Source organism: Pipra filicauda, unplaced genomic scaffold (genome assembly GCF_003945595.2).
Source record: "Pipra filicauda isolate LSUMZ 115617 unplaced genomic scaffold, ASM394559v2 scaffold253_size2546935_pilon, whole genome shotgun sequence".
Taxonomy (NCBI): Eukaryota; Metazoa; Chordata; class Aves; order Passeriformes; family Pipridae; genus Pipra; species Pipra filicauda.
In genome coordinates this window covers 44,797-71,901 of record NW_024104369.1, presented here as the reverse complement: position 1 = coordinate 71,901, position 27,105 = coordinate 44,797, and the positions used below count along the sequence as shown (strand labels likewise).

Sequence of the window (27,105 nt, the reverse complement as noted above, 5' to 3'; positions counted from 1 at the left end):
CTGCAGAGCGCGTGTGGGTTGGCAGTGAGGGTGGAAATGGGTATAACAGTTCAAACCTACATACATTCAAAATCTCTCTCACTGTAGCTGCGACTTTGCTTCTCCAGATTGCTTGATGCTGACTTGCTTATGAGGTCCCCAAATCTCTCGATTGACAAAGTCTTATCCAAGTCCTCATCGTCCTCGGCACCAGGAGAGGCTTTCTCTGCGCGATCTCTGCCCTGCACAGAAACCGCCAGATAAGAATCAACCCCCATAGACCCTTACAGCCCTCTGGATCCTCCTGCCCTGCAAACAGTGCTGGCTTGCTAAGGAGGAGCAGGCTCCACAAGGCAGGGCTGGGGCATGGTTTCTCACATAGAGGCACAGCTGCACTCAAAACCAAGAGGCAGAACAGATCAGCAAGCTCCAAGGCACACTCTGGAGAGATACTTCAGAGTTCCTTCACACCTCCCTTGAGCAGCAGGTATCAAGGGCTTATGTCAGTGCCTGTCTTTCCCATTAGAGGAGACGTGTAGCTTTTGTTTGGCTGGAATTTCTCTCTTATTTAACTGCTGCCCTCTGACCTTCCCTTTGCCCAGTCTGCCATCCCTCTCATTCTTAGACCTCCTCTGCATTTCCCCTTAGAAAACAGTATCCCTGCTCTGGTGAGCTGCCCTTGAATCACTGACCATCCTGTGCCTTCCCACCTCCCCTTACACACACCTAGGGACTGCTCATTCCCCTTGGATGCTTTCTTCAGGTTTTCCTGCCTGTTTCAGGCTATGGGCACTTCTCTTCTTTTTGCTAGTGGGAACGTCCCGAGATGAGCATTACCAGGTGACCCCTGTCCTTTCTGTCTCCTGAGCAGTTGCAGCTGGTAAAATTTTCCGTCGATATAGCTGAAATGCCAGCGTGGAGCTGTTGTGGACTCCCGTGTTTCCATGGAAACAGGAGGAGGCCCAACTGTGACAAATCTGTCTGTGCTAGGCAGAAAGAGGGAGCAAGGCAGCTTTAGCCGAGCTGTGCCTCTCCTTGCATCCCTCGGCTGTTCCTAGCTCTGACCTGGGAGCGACTTTGTATTTGTGGGTGAGACTGCTTCTCCTCTCACCTTGCAACACACAGGTGTTCCAAGCCCAGCCTAAATGGGGACTGTCTATTTACAAGCTGCCCAGCTCCTCCTGCCACTTGCTTACCCCACCTAATGGCACGTGAAGGCACAGGGACCCCACAGAGCAACCTATGGCCTTTTCTGGGCCACAGTTTGCTGTCTGCACAGAGTGGATGTGGGCTTGTAGGCAGCTTTGGGGCACCCTTCGTGCAGACCTGTCCCTGGTGAACACAGGCTGTGTTTCCTACTGCAGCACGCTGCCAGGACACCAGTCCTGCTCTCATCCTGGCAGGAGCACAGTCCCCAGAGAAGAGACGGCCCCGCTGCTGCTGGATTCCCACCTCACCTGCTGCAGGTCGATGAAGACATCTCCTACGGGAGGGGACTCTCCAGCTGCCATTTTGGTTCAGGACCTAAGGGCCTGGGCAAAATATCAACCCTTCTCTTTCACCGGCAGGCACCCAGCAAACCTGGAGAGTGGCATAACCTGTGGAGAGAGGGCAGGACAAGGGAATGTCGTGGGAGACTGCTGGCCACTGCCCTCAACCCCCCTGGCTCCTGACCCAGAGAGGTCCCCTCACCGGCCCTCAGGGAACCTCCCCGGCATCACTAGGACAGGCCTGTCCCCGGCAGTGTGCTGGGGTGAGTGGCCCAGCCTGCACTGCTTTGGCCACCGGCTCCAACAGTTTGGGGTAGATGGGACCCTGTCCTCCTCTGAAAGGTCAGAGGGACTCATGGAGACAGCAGCTACATATAGCTCCTGCATGGGCTGTGCAAGAGAAAGAAAGGCTTCATGTTCAGACACGTCTCCACCAGCACATTTGTGCAAAGCTGTGTGATTGACCACCAGGGAAAAATAAAGTTGGAGAGATCAGTTGCTGGGGGGGCATGCCAGGAGCAGGTAGCAGAGTGGTCCTGTGGCACCTAGTTTTATTGGGCAGATCCCAAAAAAGGCCAGAAGGAACCTCAGAGAGATCTGTGCAGGCCACAGAGATAGCACAAGGACAAACAGTTCATCATTCAAACACCACACACAAAACAACACAAGTTACAGGCAAAGAGGCCAATCTTCAGGCTGCAGATCTGGGCCCTGTCAGAACCGGCGGGGCCAAGGGACACAGAAGACCCTGCGGGCAGCCCAAGGGCGCGATCTGCTCTGTGCAAGTGAAGAAGGCAATGAGGTGCCACGGTTGACAAGGAATGGGATAGAAACTAACACACAAACAGCTGTAGTCATATTGTCTATTGCAACAGTGCAGGCTGAGCTCAGCATGAGCTGCACCCCAGGAAGAACTGGAGATGACACAGAGACTGGCTCTGGGAAGATGCTGCCTTCCAAAAACTCATCTGAACTCATACAGAGAAACAGAGAAGATGTAAGCACATGCACAGTGCTTTGGGTACAGGGAGAGGCAAAGTCTCCTCAGCTAACAGCTCAAGAAAAGGGACATTTGTTAAAACTACAAAGGTAGAATACAAATGAATTAAAAACAGTCAAAAGAAAACATTTTTTTCATTGATGTCATCAAGGATTAAAAAACTGCAAAGTCAGACGATAGCTTGGCCATCTCTCTGGTAACAACGTTTTATAAAACAAGTATTTATGACAAAGAAAAGTACAAGAAGTTAAATCCATCTTTTAGAACAAGCTATTCTCCAGCTTTGAAAGCTTTGGAATAAATATTATAGTTTATGTCCCGGTTATCTGTAGAGGGGTTTCTTACTATCTCATCTGAAGTACCTAGTATGGGACACTGTTCAAGACAGGCCATTAAAACAGAGGGTTAAAGGTGACACCAGTAAGGCTACTTCATCATCCCTTCTATCTTTGAAGATCTCTAGAAGGTGCTACTACAGTCTCTGGTTACTCTGCCTATCTGAAGAGCTTATTCAAACCAAAAATCCCAGGGCCGTCCGTAAGGCAAGTTTTTGAGGAGCGAATCTGACCACTGATGAAGCATTCTTCTTTGGTCCATCCTCCTAATTATCAGGAACAAGGCAAAACATAAGGGAAGAAACCCCTGAAACACACCTAGTTGGACTCTTCAGTAATTCCTCAATAAGACCTGAACAGCTCAAGAGAAATAGGCTGCCAAGACAGACATCTAAACAGCAAATGCAGCATCCAGGGCATAAGCAACAAGGCAGAAAAGAATTAAAACACCTAATCCACTCTGTAGATCTTAAGCTGTAATCTTCAACTTCAAACCCTGTTTTCCAAGAAAAATAGAGCAAAAGGGTTCCAAGAGAGACAGTAGGAAAAAAAGGAGAAAGGTCTAGAAATCATCTGTAGGCCGAGACTGAGTTGCCTTTTAGTAGAAGACAAGATAGAGAAAAGGGTAATATAAGGCTTTTATTTTCTTTTGCATTTAACTCAAGAAGAGGGTATAATTCCACAAAAACAAACAGCAGTACATTTGAAACTGAAGGCAAGGAACATTTTATTCCAGCAGGAAGACCTGGCAGGGGAACCTCACTCTGTAGGGCCATGGCATCACGTCTGTTAAAGAAAGGATTGAATATTTTTAAGGAACAGAACATTCATAGCTCCAGACTGTCTGCAAAAACGTGTTACAAGCACAATTACTTGAGGGAGTAAAAGGATGATGGGGCTTTGGACAGCAGCACCTGTAGAGGCAAAATCCCTAAAAACTAGCAAAATGATAATTTAACAAAAAAAATGCTAATGCTCAGCTCCACCTCTGTGCCACCTCTGTCCCGCTGTGCCTCGTGGGGCCTCTGAAGGAAACTAAAACCTATCAGCTGTGTTGTGAAGCACTGTGCTTTGTTTCGTATCAAGCTCAGGTATGTCTGGAGCAAAGCAGAGGTCCGCAGGGGCATTTGTGCTCTGGGAGGGAGGAAACCCATGTCTGGGAGAATTGCTGGATGCAATGCGTTCTGCTGACACCAGATTTGCAAGACGCTACACTGAGTTTAGAACTATTGCCTGACTGCCTAAATGAAGTTAAAAGGGAGGGGAAATCCACTTAGTCTTTCTTTACCCACCAAATTCAGCGTATTCTGAATTATGCTGAAGCTATGTCATTCTAATGATGCTGGTGAACAACTACAAGCCGGGCAGTTGTACTAGAAGTACGAGAGCCCTGGGGACTTGCTTTGAAATTTCAGAGGGACCGTGAGGTACCCACAGGGTTTCCATCAATGCTCCACTCGCCACCCTGTGAAAGCAGGATGCGATGTGTGGGTGCTCCAAGCCAGAGGGGCTCAGGGCTGAGCTGTCTGGAGGTTCTGCCTCTTTGGGGAGGAGAGAGGTGAGGATGGAAGGCATGTTCTCCAATCCTAACCCTACCAGCTCTCCTGCTTTCTGAAGAATGGAGAGTCCACAGCCTGGGAGCACTGCTGATTCCCTTTGGTACATTAATTGATGGCTGGCCACTAGAGGCCACTTGCTCCTTACTCTGTGCCACCTTTGGAGGAAGGCTGGATGGACACCTAGTCGGATCCTGCCGGGCTTTTCTATTACCCACAACAGATGGAGTTCAGAGAAGAGCAACCAAAAATTGCCAGTGGGCTAGAGAAAATGATTTATAAGGAAAGGTTAGGAGCTAATTTTGTCTAGCACAATATGGGATGACTAAGACGGGGAGGGGACAAACCAGCAGTCTGGAAAGATCTCAAGAGTATAAAACACAAGTAAAGATTTTTTAATTTTTTTTGTCAGGCAGCCCTTCACAAAGAGACTTAGGAATGGGTTAAAATTTAAAATAGAAACTTAAAACTAATATCAGGGAGAATACTGCTAATATGCATCATGCTAAAGTGCCCAGCCTGCTGGTATCACTGCCTGGGCTGCCATAAGAACACAAGACAAAATGGGAAACTAAAAAAAACCACAAAAAAAACAACCAACCAAACAGCACTAAATAAAAGCAAATGACTGATACCTTCATTCCACTGTATCTCCTGGTTATGGGGAGTACATGATTCAGCATTCCCGCTGGAAGTAATTTTCAGTAATAAAAGCATCATGCCAGCAGGCCAGATTCAAAGGGTGTCCAGAAAAATCCACAGTCTGCCAACCTGTGCACACTCACATATCCCTGCTCTCTCCACAAACACATCAGTAAACAGAACTGGCTCACCTAAATGACCGTACCTTGTACCGACCATCATACTGACCATCTAGGCTTAACAGATGCTGAAGGAAAGCAAGCAGGCACGTCCCTGCAGTTCTGGCAGCTATGGTATGTCCCACATGTTGCTCACAGGGACTCCAGAGGGGCTTTCCCCGACCCCCAAAGGCTGCCTCACGATGCCAGTGTAGGAGCTTCCCTGTTTTGCTGTGAAAAACGCACATCTTCGAGGGGCAGAGGCAAGCAGGTCACACTGCCCCTTTGCAACAAAGATAAGCTCGTAACACTATAGGCAGCTCCGTGGGCAAGGGGCTGCCCCAGCTCCATGGGCAAGGGGCTGCGTGGAGACAGCCGTCAGGCCACGCATCCATCTCCTCAGCTCTTCCCTAATCCCTTGGCCATCAGCTGAGTATAATTTAGCTGTGGAGCGTCTAGACTAGGAGTGGATGTTAAGATAGGGAGGGATAAAGCCATGGGGGCAAAGCTGGTTTGAGGATAGAGGAAGAGAAGGGACTCCGGCTAATAGATGCAGACGGGAAGCGCTCACAAAGGAGAAGGATTAGAGGCCTGGGAAGCTTTTCTGTAAAGACATACTGATGAGCCTGCCCATGGAGGAGAGGAGCAAGGAGGGGTGCTGCTGCATACACCAAAGCATTCGAATGCTGCTCTGACAGTCACAGCCTCAAAGCCAAACAAAACAGGAGTGGGCTGCACAGCCTCTACCTCTCCTCTGACACGTCAGAGAAATGGACACACATAACAGAACGCAAAGGCAACACAAGACAGTAAACACACAAAGTTTCCAGGCATAAAGGATTTAACCTGTGGATCTCTTTACCACATGGCTATGTTGAAATTTGTAATATTACACAAGTACTTCAGAAGGTTTAAATATTTCAATGAATCCTATACTCAACTACCCTGGATGAACCACCACAGCCATTCACTCCTTAAGCACCGATCTGTTCCATGACTCTACCTCAGAGGCCCTTCACAGAGGTACCAGACGGGACGGAGCCGATGCAGCTCACAGACACATACACGAACACACGGAACAAAACCCAGTCCAGAATGAACTGCCAGCACCAGACAGTAACGAGGACCAATCCCTCCACTGGACATACGGACGGCTCTGACAGATACACGTACAGCCGGAGGAGGGAAGGGACATAGGCAGGCACTGGGGTCACTGCACCACGTACTGTGCCGTGCCGAGCGCGGGACTGCTCCACGCCGCGTCGCATCCAGCACCGGGCAGCGCGCTGCGTGCGGTGCCGTGCCCCGCGCCATGCACCGCCTCGCACCGTGCCATGCCATGCACCGTGAACCATGCCCCGCACCGTGCAGCCACCCGCACCGCCCCACGCACCGTGCAGCACCGGAGCGCCCCGCACACGGGGCTGGGGAAAGGCAGCCAGGCGGGGCTGCTGCAGCCGGGGCAGCGCAGAGGCAAGCGCCGGGACCCACCCCCTCCCCGGCCCGTACCTCGCACCGCCGGAGCAGGAGAGCCGCCCGCCGCCGCGCCGCGCCCCGGCCCCGCCGCCACGCTCCGCCCGACACGTGCCGTGCCGTGCCGTGCCGCGCTGGCGGCGGGCGGCGCTGCCCCCCGGCCTGCCGCCGGCCCGCTCCGCGCCGCCCGCCGCCGCTGCCGGGCCGCCGCCGCTTACCGGGGGGGCTGCGGGGCGGCGGCGCCGGGGGGGGGCCGGGCGGGGGCCGGGGGGCGCGGGCCCCGCCGCGCGGGAGGGGGACGCCGGGGCGGGCTCCATGGCAACCGGATGTGAGCGGCGGCCGCCGCGCCGGGGCGGCGGAAGGGCGCGGCGGTAACGCGGAAGGGCGGCGGGGCGGCACCGGCCGGCCCGGGCACCTCCACCTCCGCCGCCTCGGCCTCCCCGCCGCAGATGGCGGCGGCGGAGACGCTGGTGCGCGGCCTGGCGCGGCTGCTGCAGGACGCCGGTGAGTGGCGGCCGCCCGAGCCTCGCTGGGACCGGGTCGTGTCGGTGCCCCCGGTGTGTGGGCACTCACGGCCCGGCCCTGCCTTCCCCTTCCCTGCAGGGGACCTCGTCCTGGACGGCTCCAGCACGCTGACGCTGCTCACCCCCACCCTGCAGCACCTCACGCAGGTCTTCGAGCATCACCTGGGCTCCCGCAACCAGAACCGGGGCTTCGTGGCGCTGCCCTCGCACCCTGCCGAGACTGCCGCCATCCTCCAGGCGCAGTTCCTCTTCGACGTCCTGCAGAAGACTCACTCCCTGAAGGTCCGTACACGCCAGGGCCGGGGGTGCTGCAGGGCCGGCCGGTGGAGGGGGCAGGCACAGCTTCAAAACGGCCTCCTCTGTTGCCCATGGCCCCCGTCTGGCGTGTGTGCTCAGTGGGTCGGGTGGCTCTCACAGGGTCGTTGCGTGGAGTCGTAGTTCATTCAGTACGATAGTCTATAGCTAATTTACCTAGGATCAGCCTTGCAGCTCAGCAGAAAGTTTCTTGGAGTTAAAAACAGGGGCAGAAGGAGTTAATTATCTTCTGACCTTGGTAAAGTGGTGTCATTGTTGGGAAATTATTATTTCCTGAAATGCTCGAGCAATTCAGGCAGTATCTGGCAGCCGAGCACAGCCGAGTGCTCCCTGAGTGGTGATTGATCTGCCCAAGGCAGCAGAGCAGAGGGGTTAGTTAGGCAGTGTACACACCTGCTACTCTGAGACCATCTGCTGCTTACTTTGGAGTTTTACATGCTCCTGCCTGGGCAGTGGTTCTTGTTGATTGATTTCACAGCATGGGACACTGCTAGTAACTTATCCTCATTAATTTTAACAAGTATGTAATGAAGATAAAAGTACAGCTCTAGGAACTCTTCAGAGAGGTTTTTGAAGGGTGGCATGTGCTACAGGGCTGCACATGATTCTACTCGGCACTGGGGCACTGCTGGGAGGTGAAACGGGCCTGAAAGGGGAAGGGGAATTGGCAGCTGTTCTTAGGTTCCACACTGGTGCTCAGGAGGTGTTGTGACTAAGCACTACAATCTATGATGTCTTTAAAAGTGTTTTCCCCGTGAGACTAGAGAGAATGTTGTTGGGAGGATTTTGTAGCAGTGTACTGAATGTGGAGACTGGAGTGGGGCCCAGAGCCTCTGGAGAAACATGAGTGTCCTGGCAGGAGGAGGCAGGGAGGGACACTGCAATCAGGAGGATGTTGTGGTGAGTTCTTGTGTTAACCAGAAAATGGACTCTCTCTGTAATAAGCCTGTAAAGAAGGGAAAGCTGCTTATTGTTGTCTAGTAACTGATTTACTTGGAGAAGTTAATAATTTATAGCAGCCTGATCAGATTTTTAAGGCAGTGGAAGAAGAGGAGATGATCAAGACATACAGCAAGAATGGCATCTGAAAGAAACTTTGCTAAAATTGATCATTAGAGCTTCCCAGCACAAGCTTCCCCTACAGATGCTCTTGTTCAATGGGCAGCATTGGTGCTGGCAGGCAGTGGGCAGTGATTCATTGCTGCCAGGGCTTGGAAGCAATAGTGGTGATGAGGCCTTGGAATGTCTGTTCTGCACCTGATGAGTCACTTCTGCGGGAACATGGATGTAACTGGCAGAGATGGTCTCTCTGGTTGTACTTTGCTGTCTGCAGTGGAGGTGTTAACTACTTCATTACTCACTTTCAATAGCAGCCTGAAATATTGTTTCTGCATTGCCCATAGAAAGCATAAGAAGGTGGATTTAATAAACTGCTTTTTGGTACATGAACACAAACTGTGTTTGTGTTTGTAACTGCCCTGTGGTGAAAGGCCTGTGGCTGCACCACAGAATGCAGAGGAGATTTGCAGGCACCTCAGTCTAATACTAACAGGTGTCTTGGAGACCAGCTCTGTTTTCCATTGTATCTGCTTGTGATTTGCCTTATTTGGCCTCTTGTAGTGAAATGCACGTGCACACCTCCCACCAGTGTGCTAGTTCAGCTCAGTTGCTCAATAAACGTAGCTCCAGCAGTTAGATTTGTCTTCAGTAGATTTGCTAGTGGTGGCTGATTGAGGACTCCAGCTGTCAGACCTCCCAGTGGTGCTGAAAGTGGTGAAGCCATGTGGGCAGAGGAGATGAAGAGGAGCTCTGTGGTTTGCCAGACAGCGCTTGCTAATGTGCTATTTTGTTTGACCTCTATCATGCTATGGGGCTGGGAGACAGTGTTGCTACCAGCACTGGGGGAGAGCTTGTCAGTGAATACCCAAGCTGGAGGGGGAGCCTGTTCAAAGTGCTGCAATTGGTGCGTCAGGATGGTGGTATTGCAGTACAAATCAAGCTTGACATGAGACTTCTATTCTCATTTCTCTAGCTTGTTCATGTTCCAAACTGTGTTTTACAATCTGCTGTGAAGATCTTCCCTTTCAAGTCCCTCCGGCATCTAGAAGTAAGTATAGGGGGCAGGACTGGCTTTGAGTCTTGCTGTTTGGCTTTTCGTGACTAGTTTTGTGTTTGCAGAATGCCTCTACTCCTAAAAATTGGGTAGGCTTTTGTGGCTTCCCTAAAAAGCTAAGTCTAAACTCATGTAACACTTGCTTGGGGTGTAACTTGGGTATGAGCAAAGGCTGGAATGTCAGAGAGGGAGGCTGCAGCATGAAAGTGGGAGAACTCTTGCAGATGTGAGCTGCTCTTATACTGTAATATTTTGATGTATGTTGTCCTTGCTTTCTCATCATTGCTGCAGTTGAGGTCTGTCCCTCCACACTGCCTCCGGGGACTGCGATTTGTCTATTCTCAGCTGGAATCTTTAACGTGTTGCAAATGTATCAGTACACTGGAGGTGAGTATCTCTACACAGCTCGTCGGGAAAATCGCAAGAGAAAGGCTATCTTGATCCTACAGCCCTTCACACAGGGAAGATATAGGAGACAGTGTTAACCCTTCCATCCATCCATGCATGTTGTGTATGGCTTTTTCTCCCTTCCACATTCTGAGGTTCTACTCCTGTCTCAAGCAGTGTTGAAGTATTCCCTGCTTGGGTACACATGGGCTCTGTATTCTCCTTCTTCGCTTCTTGACAATTTCTGGCTCCAGACAATATTCATGTCAGCTAGGTCTGACAGCTCTGTGTATCTGGCCGTTTCCACATTCAAGGCCTGCAGCTGGTCGAGGTTTATTTCATCGTACCTCAGCAGCCTTAAATAAGAGCTGATTATCAGAGGAAATGCTGTGCTCTGGTATGTTATCTGCACTGCTACCCAGCAGATTTCCGAGACGTGAAGGCAAGCTCCAGCCATGGAGAACTGAGTGGTGTGGGCTGTGCTGACTGTGGGGCTCTGGGTTTCTGTCTGGGGCACAGAAGCAGCTGCCTGCTGGGGAACAGGAGCTGCTGATAGGGAGTGCTTTGAGAGCTTCTTTTGTCTGTCAGAACACAAGTGTTTAACTTGCTTTTGCTTTGATGGAGGTCTGAAAAAGGTTTTGTTAGCATGAATCTTTGTGCTTAGTGTTCTGAGCCTAAGAATTCTAACAAGTTAGGTTAACTATTGCCACTTTAGTGCAGGAAACAAAAGCATCTCCCTTCTTTCTAAACATCTAGCCGTGGGATTCCCACCACCTCCAAATACTTGCTTTAGTGGCATAAAACTCATTGGTTCTGTAAGCAAGGCAAGGTCTGTAAAACACAGTATGTCAGCCTTGTTCTGGACTGACTGTTCTCCTGTGTTCCTCTGCTGTTAGTGTAACAGCTAGTACTCACCAAGGAATGACTCCTCTTTTCTTCCTAGGAAATCATTTCAGCATGTGGTGGAGATCTGAGCTGTGCTCTCCCATGGTTGGAATTGCAGACTGTAAACTTCAGCTATAACTCAATCACTGCCTTGGATGACTCGCTGGTGAGTGGGGCATCCTTCCTGCATGACTGAGGGGAAGAAAGGAGATGATCACAGCCAAGAGCTGGGCCCGCCGTTGCTGATGCTGCTAGGTCTGGGTGGGAGGAAGTGAGCAGAGTTAATTTTGCTGGCCTCTCCCAGCAGGGCAGGCTTTTTGTACTGCAGTGGAGACATTTGTAGGATCTAATCTAGATCTAACCCTAATCTTTTTGTCCTTCAGCAATTACTAAATGCTCTGAGGGTCTTGGATTTGAGTCATAACAAGATCCAGGATTGTGAGCGCTATTTAACGGTGAGTGTCTTTTGGTAGTTCAATCCATGTCCAGTCCTTTTCTGTGCTCCATTGAAGTTGATGAGGAAGGAGAAAGCTGCTCCTAGCAAATTTTGTAAAGCAGTTAGATCATGCTGAGTGCCCCTAGACAAACCACTCCCAATGTGAACATCAAAGTCTTTCTGCAGAAACAATCTTAAGAAACTCCCTTGTTATTGACCTTGTTGGAATGGAAAAAATGGTAGAAGCTAGTGCCCTGTCTTGAGTTCAGGGTCAGGCTTTGAGCTGGGCTCCCAATTGATTTGGTGCTGCTCTTCTCTCTGAACAGACCCTTACAGAACTAGAGTACCTCAATCTGGCTTATAACTTCCTGTCCAAGGTGCCAAACCTTGGCATCTTCAGCCGATCCAAGTTGGTGACACTGATCCTGCGCAACAACGAGCTTGACAGCATTAATGGTGAGCTTACAAGGGAGGAGCATTTCTGAGCTTGAGGCCTTTCCGTCTTCCTTGAGAAGGGACAGAACTTGAAATCTTGGGCACAACTATTTTTATTAGGGTTCAATTTTGGGAGAGAGGGATAGGTGGGAGGTTACTAAGTTATATCTTCTAGCATGCTGATGGTTTCTTGCTTTGTTCACAGGGGTGGAGCAGCTTGTGAATCTGCAGCACCTTGATGTGGCCTATAACCTGCTGCTGGAACATGCCCACTTGGCACCATTGTCCACTCTGCACTGTTTAAAAAAAGTAAGCATAAAGCCTGATGGGTTGGTAGATTAGAGATTTCATGATCAGGGTGTGCAAGATGGAGACTTTGTGGTAAGAAGAAAGTTTTGAAAGATAAGTTCAACTCCTGAGCATTTAATTTTAATGTGTGAAACTGATGGGGGAGCCTTAGATACCTGTATTTCAGCCTTCAGTTTTGGTGACCCCTGCTCAAGCTTTTACGTATATTCATCCCCACTTCCTTGCTCCTTCTTTCCGATTTTAACACTATCAAGTTCAGTGAAGATCCTCCCATAGTCCTGTTGTGAATTTATATGTTCAGAGAAGTCTGAAGGAGGATCACTGCAGTCACTATAGTGCTTGTGAAAGAAGATCATAGAATCAGAAAGTGGTTTCTGTTGGTAGGACCTTAAAGATCTAGTTCCATCCTCCCTGCCATGGGCAGGTACACCTCCCACTGGACCTGGTTGCTCAAAGTCCCATGCAGCTTGGTCTTGAACACTTCCAGGGATGGGGCATCCACAGCTTCTCTGGGCCTGCAAAGGACTGTTCTCTTAACACTTCTCAGAGTCAGTACTGAAAAACTCATAATAATTTAGGGGCATGAGTAGGAAGTCCTTTAATCTCCTTTTCTATTTGCTGAACTAATTTCAGGAAGCATTGTAAAAGCTTAGTCCTCTCCTGGCCTGATTACTGTCCCACTGCAAGGATATTTCCCAAGGCAGAGAGAAAGACTGAAACCTGCAGGCAGAATAGATTAGGGTATAGAATATTGCTTCTAATAACAGTTTGTCTATTTCCCTCACCCAGCTGCATTTAGAGGGAAACCCGATATGGTTCCATCAAAATCACCGATCTGCAGCCATTGTGCATCTGTCTCCTAGGGCAGCCTCCTCCAATGTGAGTATTAGCCATGTGCCTTCTGCCCCTGCTGTTGAAGGTGTAGGGTGTTCTGACACTCAGGGGCAAGTGTGGAAAAAGAAACTTGTAAATTTATTCCAGTGGTGTAACAGTGGTGATTGTTTTGTGGTTGCCTTTTTTTTTTTTTTTTTATATAGAGTAGTGTTTCCTTAAATTTTTATGTGGTGCACTGGCCAGGCAGAGTTGAATACTGATCTCAAGTTTGCAAGACCTCATATCTTAGTATGTCTTCACTTTTGCTGACCGATGGTTCCAAAACTTTACTCTCTTCCTGCTAAATAGTAACTGTGTAGCTGGACTGCGCAAAGAAGGAACTCACAGTTTTGGCCCGCTTTACCTAAGTATGTACTGCCACAGCCACCTCTTTCTTTCTCCCCATCACTCTGCTCTCAGCTAGGTGTCATCACTGTTCCCTTGCACTCCAGTGCTTAGGCCAGTTTTTGGTAATCTCATTTCAAATAAAGAAGCCAACAAAGCCAGCGTTCTGGCAATTTAACAAAGTAAACTTACTTGCTAAGGGTCAGAGGTGTTCCAGAGCTGGTCTGCCCTTTCATATGAGTGGCAAATGGCTGGATTCATTGTCTTCAAACTGCATCTTGGAGAAAGCTTTCCCTGAGCTCAAGTTACTGGAAGCTAGGTGGATTCAGGCTAGAAGTCAGGTACAAGCTTTGAAAGTGAGTGCCTTTCAAAACAATTTGAGTTGTTGCAGAATAATCTATTGTAGCTCTTCTGTGAACTGTCTTGGATATGTTTCTAGAAGTCATAAAGTGTGTAAACAGGAAGACCCAATGGTCCCTTCTGGCCTTGTATGCAATTAGGTCAGGTGGCTACAATTGAAGGAGTGATGGATAGGAAGGAACAGGGTTGTCTCTTTGCAGTTTTGTGCCAGGGATCCCAACCCTAGGGTGGCCTGAAGGGGAGTAGGAGTCAGCAGAAGTTGTCCTGAGTATGTGCCAGCCAAATGGAATCTGATTGCAAATGGGTCTCTAATTACAGTTCTTCTTGGATGGGGAGCCACTCTCTTCCTCGGACCTAATGGTAAGTATAATTGTTAAAAACTGATCTTACTGGCTTTGGGACTGGGAACTCTGACAGGTTTTTGCATTGTTATGTGTCCCATTAAATCTATATGGGCTGCCATGACTTTGACATTTTGTCATTTTGTCTCAGTCCATGCTGATTCCTAGTAATTGTTGGAATTGGCCAGTGAAACTTATTCTGGCTTATGTAGCTTTGCAGGACTTGGAACCTTGCCTGTTTCCTCTTCAGGTGCTGTCTGGTGCTTGACACTTGAACTACATGTCAGCAAAACAAACTGTTATCAGTTTCCCATCTGCTTTAGAAAGGCAGAGTTAAATCAGTTAAATCAGAGTGGTTGTGATAAACAATCCAGTCAACCAGGCAGGATCTATTGTCACTACTTTGACTGAGATGGTGAAAGTTTGGGGTGAGGGGTGGGGAAGTTATCAGCCTGAGTTGTGGCTTGGTCACCTTGTCTGCCCTTTGCACTCAGCCAGCAATGGTCTTTTCTTCTTACTTTAGCACCTTCCAAGACTTGTGCAAAGTGTGTCACAGTCCATCCACACTTCTACCTCAGAGAAGACCACACTGGACCGCAGTGCTCTGGAGAGTTCATGTGCTGCAGACTTCAGTGACAGTCAGTCCCCAGCAGAGAATGTGGCTGTCAGGCTCCCTCGGAAGAAAAGCAAGGTCAGGGAACTGACATAACTTCTCAAGCATGTAGCTGGCATGTTGGGTGAAGGGGCTGCCTTGACGTGAAAGCCTCATGCAGTGGGATATGGTCTGGTACTGTCTGTGTGGTTAGTGAGCCTCTGCGCTGCTGTGTCTGAGGAACAGGCTGGGCTTAACATCAGTCTTGATATACCATGTAAAATGTTTCATGGTGTGCTTCTACATTGTAACATCTATAAACCCTTCAGTTTGGCAGAGCCCCTCATCAGATGCTTTTTTGGTTGTTCTGATCCCTCCCAACTATTCTTACCTTGCCTTTTCCAGGGTAAAATCAAAGTGCGCAGAGCGAGTATTTCAGAGCCGAGTGACACGGAACACGAGCCCCAGGCATTACCTCTCTCTGCTGGTGAGGCTTGTCTTCTTAGTAACGTAGCAGCTGAACTGCCCACAGTAAGAGGAGTATTCTGGCCTGGTAACTATTTTCATGCTTCCCAAGTTTTCTGTCTGCAGGCCTGGTCCTACAGCATCAGAAGGAGATGAAGCGCTTGGCCAGCTTCAGAGATCGCTTTGGTGCTGACTGGCTGCAGTACAAGAGACACCTGGAGGAGCACGACCAAGTACCTGTCATCTCCCGTAGCCGTTCTGCAGATGAGATCGCAGGCAGACCTGCTGCCATGGACTTGCAGAGTGAGAGCTCTGACCTAGAGCAAGGAAAACCCCAGGTAGCCCAGGAGGAATCCTCTCCTCCTTTGAATGACACTGAGAAGGAGGAAGAGCCTGAAGTACAGCTGGATGAGCCTGAGGAAGGAGAACAGAGGGGAGAAGAGGAGGCAGATGAGCTAATGCTAGGAGAGGAAGAAGAGAAGCCAGAAGGTAAACATGTCCTTTCACTGCTGTGTTTGAGGGCTTGGGTGACGACAGAATAGATGAATCAAATGTGATATCTCTGAAGCTTTATCATGCTGCCCACTATTGTGGGAATTCTAAGGACCTTGGCCCAGTGGGCCTGAAGGCCTGCTGCATGTGCTGACCCGTACTGTGTCTTGCTTGGCAGTGGACCTGTGCCAGCCAGTGCTGGTGAGCCAAATAGAAGGTGAAGGGGACCCAGAGCCAGACTGGATCTTCCTGCGAGTCACAGCTAAGCATGTGATTGAGGTGGAACTGAAGGCTGCCAGAGTTCTCCACAAGCTGGAGCTGAAATGCCTGCAGAATGTGGAGACCTCCGAGTTGAGCTGGAAGAGAATGGTGAGTTATGCCTCTGTGTGAGTCTTTGTCATCTTACTCACTGGCTGGGCCAGCATTCTGCATTTGGACTTCTGTCAGAGAATCCTGCAGGTCTTTTCCTAGCTCCTGCAAAGACTGATTGAAAAAGCATCTCTTCCACCCAATGCATGTGTATCTAAGAGCATCTGTATTGCTTAAAGTACCTGCAATAATGCAGCAGAAACCAGCATCAAATTTATTCCAAATCTGAAATTAAAAGACAATGGCTGAACTTGTTCCAGTATGCAAGAATGAGAGACTTCTCAAGAGGACTGAGATGAAATGGTGACCTCCTTCCTGTCCGTTCCTCAGTGGGATATCAGCCTGGCCTTGGAGGACTGTTTGTGGATTGCTCAGTTTCTAGTGCAGCACTGAGCTAACTCTGATGTTTAGAAAACTCCTGGTAGCTCAGTGGGCAGTTTGCCATCTGCTCTAGGTGCACACTTTAGCACTACCAGCCTTGTTTGGCTTTTGTGGTTCTTTAGAAAGGGAGTTTGGAAATGTCTTTTTCCTTGTGGTAGGATTTTAACATTCAGTCTGTGCACAGACATGTTTACAGGTTTCTCCAATACTGCTTTCTGTAAAAGCTCCAACTCATTTTTAAATCCTGCCCTTGTGCCTTTTGGAATGTTTGTGGCTTGATATTCTTCTGAAATACCTTCATGAAAAGGTGTTTTGTTTGAAATGCTTTGTTCTAAGCCTTGAAAGTTACTGTTGTAAGTTTCAAGCACTCGTGCAATTTTTCAAGCACTCAACACAAGTGTTGTCAGCACTTGTTTGCTTTATATTTGTTTATTTTTGTTTATGCCCATTTTACCAGACTCCCAAATGCTATCAGCTATGGAGGGCTGCTCAGGGCTCACTAAATTAAGTGCTTGTATGGCCATGTTTCAGCTGGTTGCAAACAAATGTAGTCTGTATACTGAAAACTGCTTTCTCTTCCTAAAATGGGTGTTTTCTGTCTCCTGCAGGACCTGGAGCGAGTTTTCCCTGTCCTCGTGTTGCACTTCAGCTACATTCGCAAGGACCGGCAGAAGCGCAAATATGTGGTGCTTGATGACTGCCCAGAGCAGTGTCTACAGGTGGGGAAGGCCTGGGAAGGGGGGCAGTGTTACTGCAGGACACTGGATTCTTCCAGCCAGCAAAGGGCTGCTGTTCTCAGAACACATGAGCACCTGCTGCCCATGTCTGGCTTGTTGGGATTTCTTCTGCTGCACAGATGACCTGTGGAGGGCCCTGTGAGCATGGCCGTGGGCAGTGAAGCTCCTGCAGCATAAAGGGTGCTCTCAAGGGGAAAGTCTTGCAGCTTTCTTTCTCTTGGGGTGAAAAGTTTGTAGTCAAGCTAGTGGTTGTTACGTACTGTGCATGTGCAGCATAATGTTTCGTGTGTTCTGAGTGATGTGCCAGCCTGTACTTAGCCCTCTAGACAGTGAGTGTCAGTGCTATGGCAGCTCTGGTCCACACAGCTGCTGTAGAGACTCTGGTCTCTAACCCAAGCATTTTTCTTAGGATACTGTTTAAGTATATTTAAACAAGTTGTTAAAGAGAAGACACAAATAGATGGGACCTTTGAAACTAGAGTTCCAGAGGGAACCTGTCAGTACATAGATTCAAGGCACAGACCTGCAAAAACAGGTTCTCTTGGTCTTCTGCAGTGAAGCTCCGTGCCCTTGGCAAGTGTTGCACACCTGTGAAAGTCCCTGTACCCCTCGCACTCTAAAATGCTGTAGTGAGGCATGTGAAGAAACTTGCTGGTGTCAGAAGCTTGGTTTTATTAGGACAATCATAGCTGCCTGCTAACACTCTTTTCCTTGTGCTGCTACTTTTAGAATGTCCTTGAAGTGTTGTCCCCAGCTGTTGAGGAGAATCGGCGAAATCGGGACCAGGAGAAGGGATCAACAAAGTTCCAGTGCCTGAAATGCAAGCAGGAGTTTACACATTCCCTGGCTTCCTGGCATCAAGGTTCCTATCCTTCAGAGGTTGGAGACACCAAAATCCTGGAGCCCCTAGTTGCCTCAAATCAAGGTAGGATTTAGTGTCTAGGAGAAGGATGCTTGGTAATGCCCAGGCAGATTTTCAGAGTGGCAGCTGTGGTGCAGAGCATGGAATGTATAGAAGGAGGTGATGCCTTGGCTGTGATGGAATTAAAGTCTGTTGTGGGATATACTCTCACTTGACCTACTTGGACTGGGAAGAGCCTGCCTTGTTTCCTAGCATGTATAAGCCACTGGTTTAAGGTTAGGCAAACAGCACTTCTGTTCTGGGGGCTTGGGGTCTGGAGGAACATAGGGGTGCTGGAAACTGGAGTCTGGGAGGGGCCTTAAAGGTCATTAGTCAGTTCTGCCACAGAGACTTAATTGTTCTAAAGGCCTTTTGCTAACAGAAGCTTCCAGGGAATATGTCCCAGTATTTCAGGTAAAACTATGGCTAACCCTAACTTAAGTCTTCCTGGCTGTGAAGTGTAAACCCATTCTTGCTGCCCTTTTGGAGAGCAATTCATTCCTTTCTTTGTAATTGAGGGCCATTGTTCTCCCCCCACAACTTGTCCTGTTTTCTGTCCTCTATACTAAATAAGCTCAACTTTCTAGATAATTTGCTTGTCATTCGTATTTCATTCATGCAGTTTCTTACTGGTCTCCTTTGTACTCTTTCCCATTTGTCCACATTTTTCTTTGGGTGTTTAAAACTAGATGTGGTATTTTGGCTAAGACTTGGCTAGTGCTGAATAGGCATCTTCTGACTGCTGAGTTTTTCAAAGCTCACTTTATATTTGAAGTGGGGAGTGCCCAGCCTTGGCTTGATGATGCTGTTTGACAAATTTCCTGGGATTGAAGTACTGCAGTGGAGGCAGAAGTGCTGTCCTGGCTGCAGCACTTTCCTTTCCCCTGGGACACTTTCCTCTCTTTGCCAAGGAGTCCCATGATTCGGCTGGGAGTCTGTTCTGGTGTGGGTGAAGGGAGCATCAGGAATCAGGGTCAGGAGGGATGAGGACAGCTGGGAGAGGGACATAGCCTGCTTGTGGTATGGTTGACTGGAGGATAAACCAAGCCAGGGAGGGAGGTGCCTAAGGAAGGTTGGATTGACTGGTCATGAGCTTGGGCTTCAAAGGTTTTGTGAGCTCCTGTGGATGTGGAGGAACGTCATAAGCCAAAGCCCTGATGTAGTTTCAGTTGCAACCACAGCACATGCTGGTTACTCTAAATCTGAGCATAACTATTTTATGTGGATATTGGCACTGATCCAGAATTTCTTGTGAGGGGAGGTATGTAGGATATGATTCTGAACGAAGTTGCTCAACAAGCTGCTCAAGTTAGACTGTAACTATTGTCTACTTTGAAAGGGAGGGCTTGTAGTTTGCAGAGGAGGGGGGGAAGTAAAACCTTGCGAGGGGAGAGCTGCTTTGGCTTTTCTTTATCCCTGACAAAATCTTCCGCAGATCCTGCAGCAGCTGGTGAGCCCACAGCCTGTCCCTGTTGTTCCAGTGACCATGTGGTCATTCTGCCTTCAGAGGTGTGCTCCAGCACACCTGTGCCGGCTGGTGCCGACAGCACGAGTGAGGACCTCTCAGACTCTGTGCTGGAGGGAGGCAGCCAGCAGGAGGGCCCAGAGGAAACACCTGTCCTGGCCAGTGAGAGCAGGAAGTTCTACATCGGCGGGGAGGACAGCTCGGAGGTGGATACCACCAACAGCACCAGGACCCCAGAGCTGAGCAGTGAGCCTGAAGGCGCTCTTCATTCCAACTCCCGTGGTTCAGATGGGGGCTGCGGGAAGGAGCTGAGCATGAAGAGCCAGTACTTGTCCCTCAGCCACACAGACACCAATGGGGGCAGCTTGATGGGAAGCTACCGTTACAGTGTTTCTCGGGGGCCCACTCCTTCCCAGCTCTCTTTGAACTCTGAGTCCGAGGAAACATGGAATCTCAGTCCCTGTGAGTATGTAGGATCTGTCCAGAGTTTAGGGGTGTGGACAGCTTATTCACTGGGCTTTATTTGTGGTGCTTGCTGGGTACACTGCCTCCTGTTTAATGGAGAGGAGGACATCAAGTATGAGCAGCTGTAACTGTATAGTTTTTGAGAGCAGAGTTTTGCATTCTCCTCTGTTAAATCCTCATGCCTGAAGGTAGGGAAAAGTGAGTCAGCTCCTAATCCCTGTTATTGCTTACTCTCTGAGTAATAGGGTCATGTTCTGAAAGGTGCTCTGCTCAGTTACGGACACACTGGGTTCCTGTGGCACCCGATAGCTGCCAGTTGGAGCATTACCTTTGGACGACAGTATGCACAATTTTTCTGTATTTATTCTTTGGCTTAAGTGTAGTGTGAGGCTGGTGTGTAAGTAGGAGGCCCTGTTAGTGGATCTACAGTTGCTTTTGCTTTCCTCACTTTTTTGTGAGCTTCAGATGACAAAGCCTGTCCAAGAGACTGCATGCTGGCTGTGTCAGAGCTGTCATGCAAGACAGCAGTTACTAGGAGGTCCACAAATGATTTTTGAAAGACCTTAGACTTCTGATGTAGCAGACTGCTTTTGCCCAGGCATCAGCTTGTGATTTACAGAATAACAAGTTAGAAAGGAGCTGTGGAGGTTATCTGGTCCAGCCCACCAAATCACTCTACTGCAGCTGAGTCTAGTTCTGATTTGCGAACCCATCAGCTTCATGATCTATAGATCAGCCCTTCAAGACTGCTGTGCCTCTGAAGCGGAGCTGATGAGAACCACAGCTTAGGATTGCTATATTCAGTCTTGTACACTTTATGTGTGAGAAATAAAGCAGTCTCTTGGGTCAAATCGCAAGGTCTCAATTTAAAACAGCCTATGAAAAAGCTCCTGCTGAGGAGAAGTTGATTAGCGTAGTGTGCCTGGTGGAGAACAGGCTCCGCTGGGAAGTGTGTACTCTCAGACAGTATTGTGGCTGTTGTATAAATTATTTGGTCATACAATTGCATGACAAACATAATTATGTTCTTTAGCAGTTTTATTGGTGTCTTCCTCAGGACCCTTTAACCTTGCCACGATGAAAGTCAGAGTTAAAAAGTTGACCTGAACTGACACCAGCTGAAACGAGAAAGATTTTCTGGCTTTGTGATAAAGAATTGCCCTCCTGCCAAATCTGGCAGCAAAGCAGTGTCCTCCTGTGACTAGACAGCTGAGCATAGTTTGAAGCTGGCTTAGATCAAAGCTTTGTATAGGTGAAAAAAAACAAGTGTCAGAGCGATGAAGTGCCCTTGTATCTCCACATGGAGACCTGTGGCCTGTAAGGCCTTGGGTTTGGCCCTTTGTTTTGAGGAGAGACTTGATGGAAGCAGCTGTGCAGAGGGGGTGATGCTGTTACCCTGGTGCCATTCCACATGGCTGGGCAGCACCTGGTCAGTGGACAGAGTGTCAGTGCTGCCCTTTGCTCTCCTCAGCTGTAAACGGCGTCTTGAACACAAGGGACTTCCGTTCGGTGGATCATCGCCTGAAGCTGTACCTGGATATGGAGGTCTTTGAGGAGAATGCTGAGGAGTTCCAGTGCTTCCTCAAGGTGAGCTGCCACAGCACCACTCCAACAGCTCTTCAGCTGTCCCTCTTGCCACCCTGCAAGTTCTGCGCTGGGGTGGCATCCCAGAGACTGGGGGGTGTGAAGGGAGCTGAAGTGTCTTTGAGTCTGTCCTTTCTGTGGGTAAACTGGCAAGGGGCAAGCCAAGGCTATGACCCACCATCTGTGTGTTCTAGGTGGTCATGGTGAAGTTTGGCCGGCAAGGAGAGTTCCTCTCAATCCTGGTTGCTTCTGATCTCAAGATTTATGTGCTGGAAGTCATCGGGGCTATCAGGTGAGAACCCTGAGCAAGTCTGTGAGAGCTGGGTAGTGCCAGCCTGTGTTAGCCTATGCTAACCTTACCCTGGAGGTGTGTGGTGACATGCAGAGGCTCTTCTGGCAAACCTCCCTGTTGCAGTCTGATGTGGGAGAGGAAATGGGGCAACCTGCTGCAGCTGAGGGCTGTGCTCTGTGATTAGGGGACAACCTGCAGACTGGCTGAAGAAGAGTGACTCTCACTACCTGTCTGATATTTCCCATCTGGAAGTGGGACTGTGCCACCAGAGCTTGCGAATGGAGTTTGAGAATCCGAAAGCCTCCTACAATCTGCTGATCCGGAGCCAAAGCTGCTGTGACCAGTTCCTGCAGACCCTGACAAGTAAGAGTAGAGCTGTAGAGGGGTAGGGGACAGGATCTGAAATATTTGCTCTTAGGGAGCTATCAGGAGAGCTATTGTTGGATATATGATGGAAATTTGCTTCTGGCCAGCTCAGAAAAAGAGCTGTGGGAGAACCCTACTGGCATCATAACTTGCAGTGCCTCTCTAAAGACTAGAGAAGCATCCTGAACTGTTATGTACTGCTCTTGGATTTGCAATAAAAGATCTCTGCCTTCTCCCCCTCTTTAGATCTCATGCAAGAACTGCCTGCTAAGCACAGGAGTAAGGTGAAGGAAATCCCCACTGTGGAAATGAATCCACAACACTGGCTATGGTAAGAACAGCCTATGAGAGGTTGGGATTTGAGATAGAAAGGGATGTCTGCTTGTCCAGCAGGCTCTGGGAAGCATGGTGCTGGAAACAGGGTAGCAGAAAGGAGGAGGCACCCCCGGAGTGGCAGCCAGGCCTATGTTACAGGTTTAAGGCAGCTGTCTCAGGTGCTTGCTGCAGAGGGAGTGAACAAAGGGGTGTCATGGACTGAGCCAGGCAGGGCAATTTCAGCTTTTCTAGAGGAGAGAAAAAGAGGAACGCATAGGGCCGCCTTCTCACCTGCAAGAAGCATTTCACTCCTAGCTGGCAAGGTGGTAGTCAGAGAGAGGACTTTTGCAACATCTGGAAGAGATGGGTCCTTCCCTTCCCCAAGAGGGCAGTGAACCGTAGCTAATTCTCAGCAAATCTAGACTAGAAACAGAGTGCTTCCTTGATTCACTTGCTGTTGTATCTCTCCAGGCCTCTGCTGGATTCCAAGACCACAGATTCTGCAGCTGCAGATGACACTTGTTTCTTCTACCTGCTGGCCTACCTGATCCAAGGTACAGGAGATCTCAGTGGCCAGGTGTCCCATACCTTGTGCTATGTGCTTACATGCTTGTGTTTTTAGTGTACAGTCTGTGGGAAAAGAGCTGGGCCATTCATCCAGCATGAATGGGGTGGGGGCATGGGTGAGGGCTCTTTTTTAGTGTTGGGACGTGTAGGATAGCAGCATACTTCTGTACATCCAGTGAATTTACCAGCCCTTTTCTACATCAAAGTCTAGGCTCTAGGGAGCAAGTTGGTCTTGCACACCAGGTTTGTTGACAACTCGGGATGGTTTCTGAGAAGCTGGAGATTATCTGAAGGCTGGATCATTGCCCTGATCTGAGGGAAAGATGAGGGGTCATAAACAACATCTGGTCTGTGTGACTTGCTGAAAGGCTCCTTTATTTGGGAAAACAGAAGTAGGTGTCCAGAACCTGAGATGACAGTACAGGAGCAGCCTGCTGGAGCCCATTAAGTTCTGTTGCAGGACTTGCTGGGGGACAAATATGTTAAACTTGGGATTTGAGTCTTCACTAAACAATTCTGATATCATCTTAGCTTGGGACACTGAAAAAAAGCAACCTAGCTCCTAATCACATTCTGACCAATTGATTGCTGCGTTTGTACCCCTGGTCACCACTGGCCATTGGGGAGGTGTGAGAGAACGACCATCAGAAGGAATCTGGGAAGTACATTTTTTGGTCTCCTGGAGCTGAACAAATAGCCTGTGGGAGGGAGAGTTTAAAGTGTGTTTTTCTTAACTCTACAGTTTTCTCCTCTTTTAGAGTATGGTGCCCAAAACTGGACACAATTCCAGCTGAGATCTCATTGCCAAGTAGACAGGATTAATTAAACATCCCATTTCTGATATTCCTACTAATTCCCAAGAGTGAGATGTGATGAGAAAGGCAACATGTTGCTGCATCAGCTTGTGATCCCTTGTGACCTCAGCCAGTTCTGCTAGTGGTTCCCTATTTTTGTGCACCTAACTTATTCCCAAGTTCTAGTGCTTTTAATTTGCACCCAATGAAGTCAGCTGGATTATATTTATGTTCCCTAAAGTTTATCAAAACTACTTTGCTTCCTGCCAATACTTGTGACACATCCCAGCTTGGTATTAAACTTTATGTGCTCTCTGTTCCACTCATCAGATATCTGCAGCCAGACGTATTCAGGCCAAAAAAGGCAGCCTTTGAGCTGCAGCTGCTGAGTTTTAACTGAGGATTAGTAAAGTGCTGTTTAAGAAGTCAAAGGACTCAAGTGGCTTTTCCTGCCTCACTTGAGGACATGGGCTGGACAAGGCTTGCTGGGCGGTGGCCTTTCATACGCTTGCTCCTGCAACAAGTTTGGATAAGCTGGTCAAGCCCAGCCACATTTCACTACCCTGCTCCCCTCCTCAGTCAGCAAGCTGGATAAGGCTGTTCACCCAAGTTACTACTGTTAGAAAGGATTTCCCTAGGGGAGGAACGGAAAGCAAAGCTGATTCTGTGGTGACTCAGGCTCTCAGCAAAGCCTCTCCTATTCCCTCATATCCTTTTAGGGGCATCTGCTTTCCCTGTGACCCTGCTGGGCACCCGAAGCATGCTGTTTCTGCTGGAGGAGAATCACCAGTGGCAGGTGCTGCCCTCCTTGGATGAAGACCATGAGGCAGAAATGCCTCCTAGGAGCAACATCCAGTTGAAAGAGAAGCAGCCGATCACCAGTATTAGCAATGTCATAACCTATCGTCTCTGTCCTTGTGACATCAAGCTGATGCTTTATGATGAGGTAACCAGGAGGCGGTCATGAGGTCAAGATGCTGGGGGCTGATTGTGCTCAGATCCTGTTCCTGCAAGAGTGTCTTGGGGCTGTCATCTCCCAACCTAACCTAGGGCCTTGCACCCCAGAGGCAGGGGAGCACAGTGGAAAGTCATGTGGGGACACTCCACTGCTGGCAACAGAGAGGGAGGAAGAGGTCACAGAGGAATTGGGAGGAGCTGGCACCCGTGCTGGGGGATAGTGGCTCAGTGCTGATCTGTGCCTTTCAGGCTAGTCTGCTCATTTGCCTCCCTCTCTTTCCTCCCTCCCAGGTACTGAAGGTGGAGAGCACTTGGCACATTCGCACAGAGTGCCCTGAGCTCCTGGTAGAGCTGGTGGAGTGGATCCGCAGTCCCTGGGAGGAGATGTTCTCAATCGAGCTACGGAGGGCTGTGTACGAGGCACTGGAGTGAGCTTGCTGGCTGCAGACAGGCAGGACTTGGAGTCAAGAGTACTGCTGTGCTGGCAATGGTGCACAAGTGTTTCCCACTCCCATCTGACCTTGCTGTTCTGTGGCCTCTGCTTTCGACTCTACTCTTGCCCCTGGCCCTTTTTGGTGAGGAAGAGAGGAGCACACGATGGTTCAGACTGCACAGTCATTCATTTGCACTGGACTGGCCATGGAAGGATAAGGTGGTGGGTGTTGCCTGGGGTAGCGCATAAAGCTACCCAAGGGCAGTTGGGCACTGTGGTCTTTCTAGGAGGTGTATTTGCTGCCTTCCTAGCTGTCTCAGGACAGCTACCATTATCTGCTGATGATTTTTTTTTTCTTCTTCCTCCTTCTTGTCCACGGTTTCCCTATAGCTGCCTGCTTCCAACAGAAGCCTGATTGCACAAGGTGATGAAGCATATTGTACACAACCCCACAGAGAGCCCTTACCTGTCTGCCTGGTGGGGTGCAGCTCAGTCTGCTGCTGTAGTCTTTCACTGTCACTGGGGAGGAAGGAGCCTCGAGGTTCTCGTCACAGAAATGTGTTGCTCATTGCATACGGATCAGGACCTTGGTGGGCACAAGCAGGTAAAAGCAAGGGTTAGGCTTTTTCTGAGCAGTCCAAAAGGAAGAGTCTATTTTAACATGAGTTTTACTATTTTCTATTGTAATAAAAGCTTATATTTATTAAATTGTCATGTTTTCCTTATTTCATCCTCTTGCAGTGCTGTAATATCTTTGTAAGGTCTTCCATACTAGCTTTGCTGCAGCCTTAGGAGTTCCCAAGCATCTCACAGGATTCAAGCCATTCTCCCCTTCCTGTTCAGAGTGGGTGCTGGTGGGATCTGGGCTAATCTTCTCCACCTGCTTGGCTGCCAAGCAGAAACCAAGGAGTAAGACCCAGACAGCATTATACTGACAGGAGGTACTGATTATGGTGTTCTTCGTTGACAGTTGCCCTCAGGTGGGCGTCCTATGGCCTTCCAGCCCCAGCATGTTGGTTACTGGCTGCACAGACCCTCAGAGGCTTGCCTCTCTCAGGAGCTGTTGCTGCTGTGGCTGTGAAGGTGGTAGTACCTACCCCTAGGTTTTTCCCTGTATGAGGCTTTACTTTGTCTCAACTTTTCCTGCATAGAGTTAAATGCTGCTGCCTGGCCAGGGTTTGCTGTGTCATAGGGTCTCTGCCCTGGCCATTGAAGAGCAAGGTGAGATGCTGTGTGTGGTCTTTTGATGCAGCTGAAGCTCCCTGTGGTGGTGGGCAGAAATGGACTTGTTACATTAAAGTGCTGCCAGGTGGGATCTGATACCCCAAGCAGGGACCTTACTGATGGTCACTTTTCCCAAAGTAATGTCTCTGTCTTGCTATGAGTGTTCAACCCACAGTTTCGGGCAAGTTTTCTGACTGTTCAATCCTTGGTGACAAAACCTCTATTTTATGTCAATGTGATCTTGATTTTTATAAAGACATGTGTTTGACATTCAGTGACCTGATGCGTGGTTTTTTTGGATACTTAATATGTCAACTCTTTGCAACAGTCTATGACGTTCAAACTTTCCACATGCCCAAAGTTGATGTCAGTGGCTTCACTTTCTGTCTTCAAGAAAACAGCAGGGACTTGGTCCCACTGATCCCCTGGACAGATGTGATAGTTTCCTTCCCTGCTCAAACCCATCTATGCCATCCTCATAGCCTGAGGAGAGCGGGAAATTCAGTTTCCCTTCTGTGTCTGAAGACCACCTCACAGCACACTGTTGGATGCTTTCTTGGAATTGCTGTACTATTAGATGTTCTCCTGTCGCTTCCAGAGGCAGTTGAGTTGCTGAAGGCCCACAGTGGGTGATATTTTTATCTAGCCTTCTATAGGCTTGATTGACAAGATCTATGCCATCTTGAGGCAGATGTCACAACACATCCCACTTTCTTCCCTATTCCTCAGTCAGCATATGGCTGCTGCTCT

General features: G+C 49.1%; 2 protein-coding genes across 4 annotated transcripts in view; one reads left to right on the top strand and one right to left on the bottom strand.

Moving 5' to 3' along the window:
- Window positions 1-7,342, bottom strand: part of SLC4A3 (solute carrier family 4 member 3) — a 33,891-nt gene extending 26,549 nt beyond the window's left edge. Inside the window, exons 1-3 of one of the 2 annotated variants that reach the window (XM_027734158.2) lie at window positions 7,320-7,342; window positions 1,437-1,577; window positions 65-221 (exon numbers count right to left, since the gene is read on the bottom strand). In XM_027734158.2, coding sequence (XP_027589959.2) covers window positions 65-221; window positions 1,437-1,490 — 211 coding nt within the window. In that variant the 5' untranslated portion in view covers window positions 1,491-1,577; window positions 7,320-7,342. Of the gene's footprint in view, window positions 1-64; window positions 222-1,436; window positions 1,578-6,669; window positions 6,764-7,319 lie in introns of those variants that run through there. The other variant, XM_027734157.2, reaches the window with a different exon arrangement.
- On the top strand, window positions 7,001-26,629 carry LOC113994762 (serine/threonine kinase 11 interacting protein). Of its 2 annotated transcripts, XR_003543200.2 has the most exons (25): window positions 7,001-7,137; window positions 7,237-7,439; window positions 9,505-9,579; window positions 9,877-9,972; window positions 10,916-11,023; window positions 11,241-11,312; window positions 11,620-11,749; window positions 11,934-12,037; window positions 12,827-12,916; window positions 13,934-13,975; window positions 14,480-14,647; window positions 14,954-15,035; window positions 15,140-15,502; window positions 15,684-15,874; window positions 16,864-16,974; window positions 17,722-17,917; window positions 19,329-19,820; window positions 21,295-21,410; window positions 21,602-21,699; window positions 21,884-22,062; window positions 22,312-22,396; window positions 22,852-22,934; window positions 24,461-24,687; window positions 24,990-25,353; window positions 25,522-26,629. XR_003543200.2 is itself a non-coding variant. In XM_027734159.2 (24 exons), the coding sequence occupies exons 1-24, from the start codon at window positions 7,083-7,085 to the stop codon at window positions 25,128-25,130; spliced, it is 3,507 nt and encodes a 1,168-aa protein (XP_027589960.1). In that variant the 5' UTR covers window positions 7,001-7,082; the 3' UTR covers window positions 25,131-26,629. The 2 variants fall into 2 exon arrangements, 1 of the variants encoding a protein (XP_027589960.1); XM_027734159.2 differs by having other exon boundaries at window positions 24,990-26,629.
- Window positions 26,630-27,105: the final 476 nt, after the last annotated feature.

Bases quoted from the DNA above. Each gene is read 5' to 3' on its own strand.
- LOC113994762 (XM_027734159.2), top strand. From the start codon at position 7,083: ATGGCGGCGGCGGAGACGCTGGTGCGCGGCCTGGCGCGGCTGCTGCAG. The intron at 7,440-9,504 runs GTCCGTACACGC...TCATTTCTCTAG, and splicing joins AGAAGACTCACTCCCTGAAG to CTTGTTCATGTTCCAAACTG. The intron at 15,036-15,139 runs GTGAGGCTTGTC...TTCTGTCTGCAG, and splicing joins GGCATTACCTCTCTCTGCTG to GCCTGGTCCTACAGCATCAG.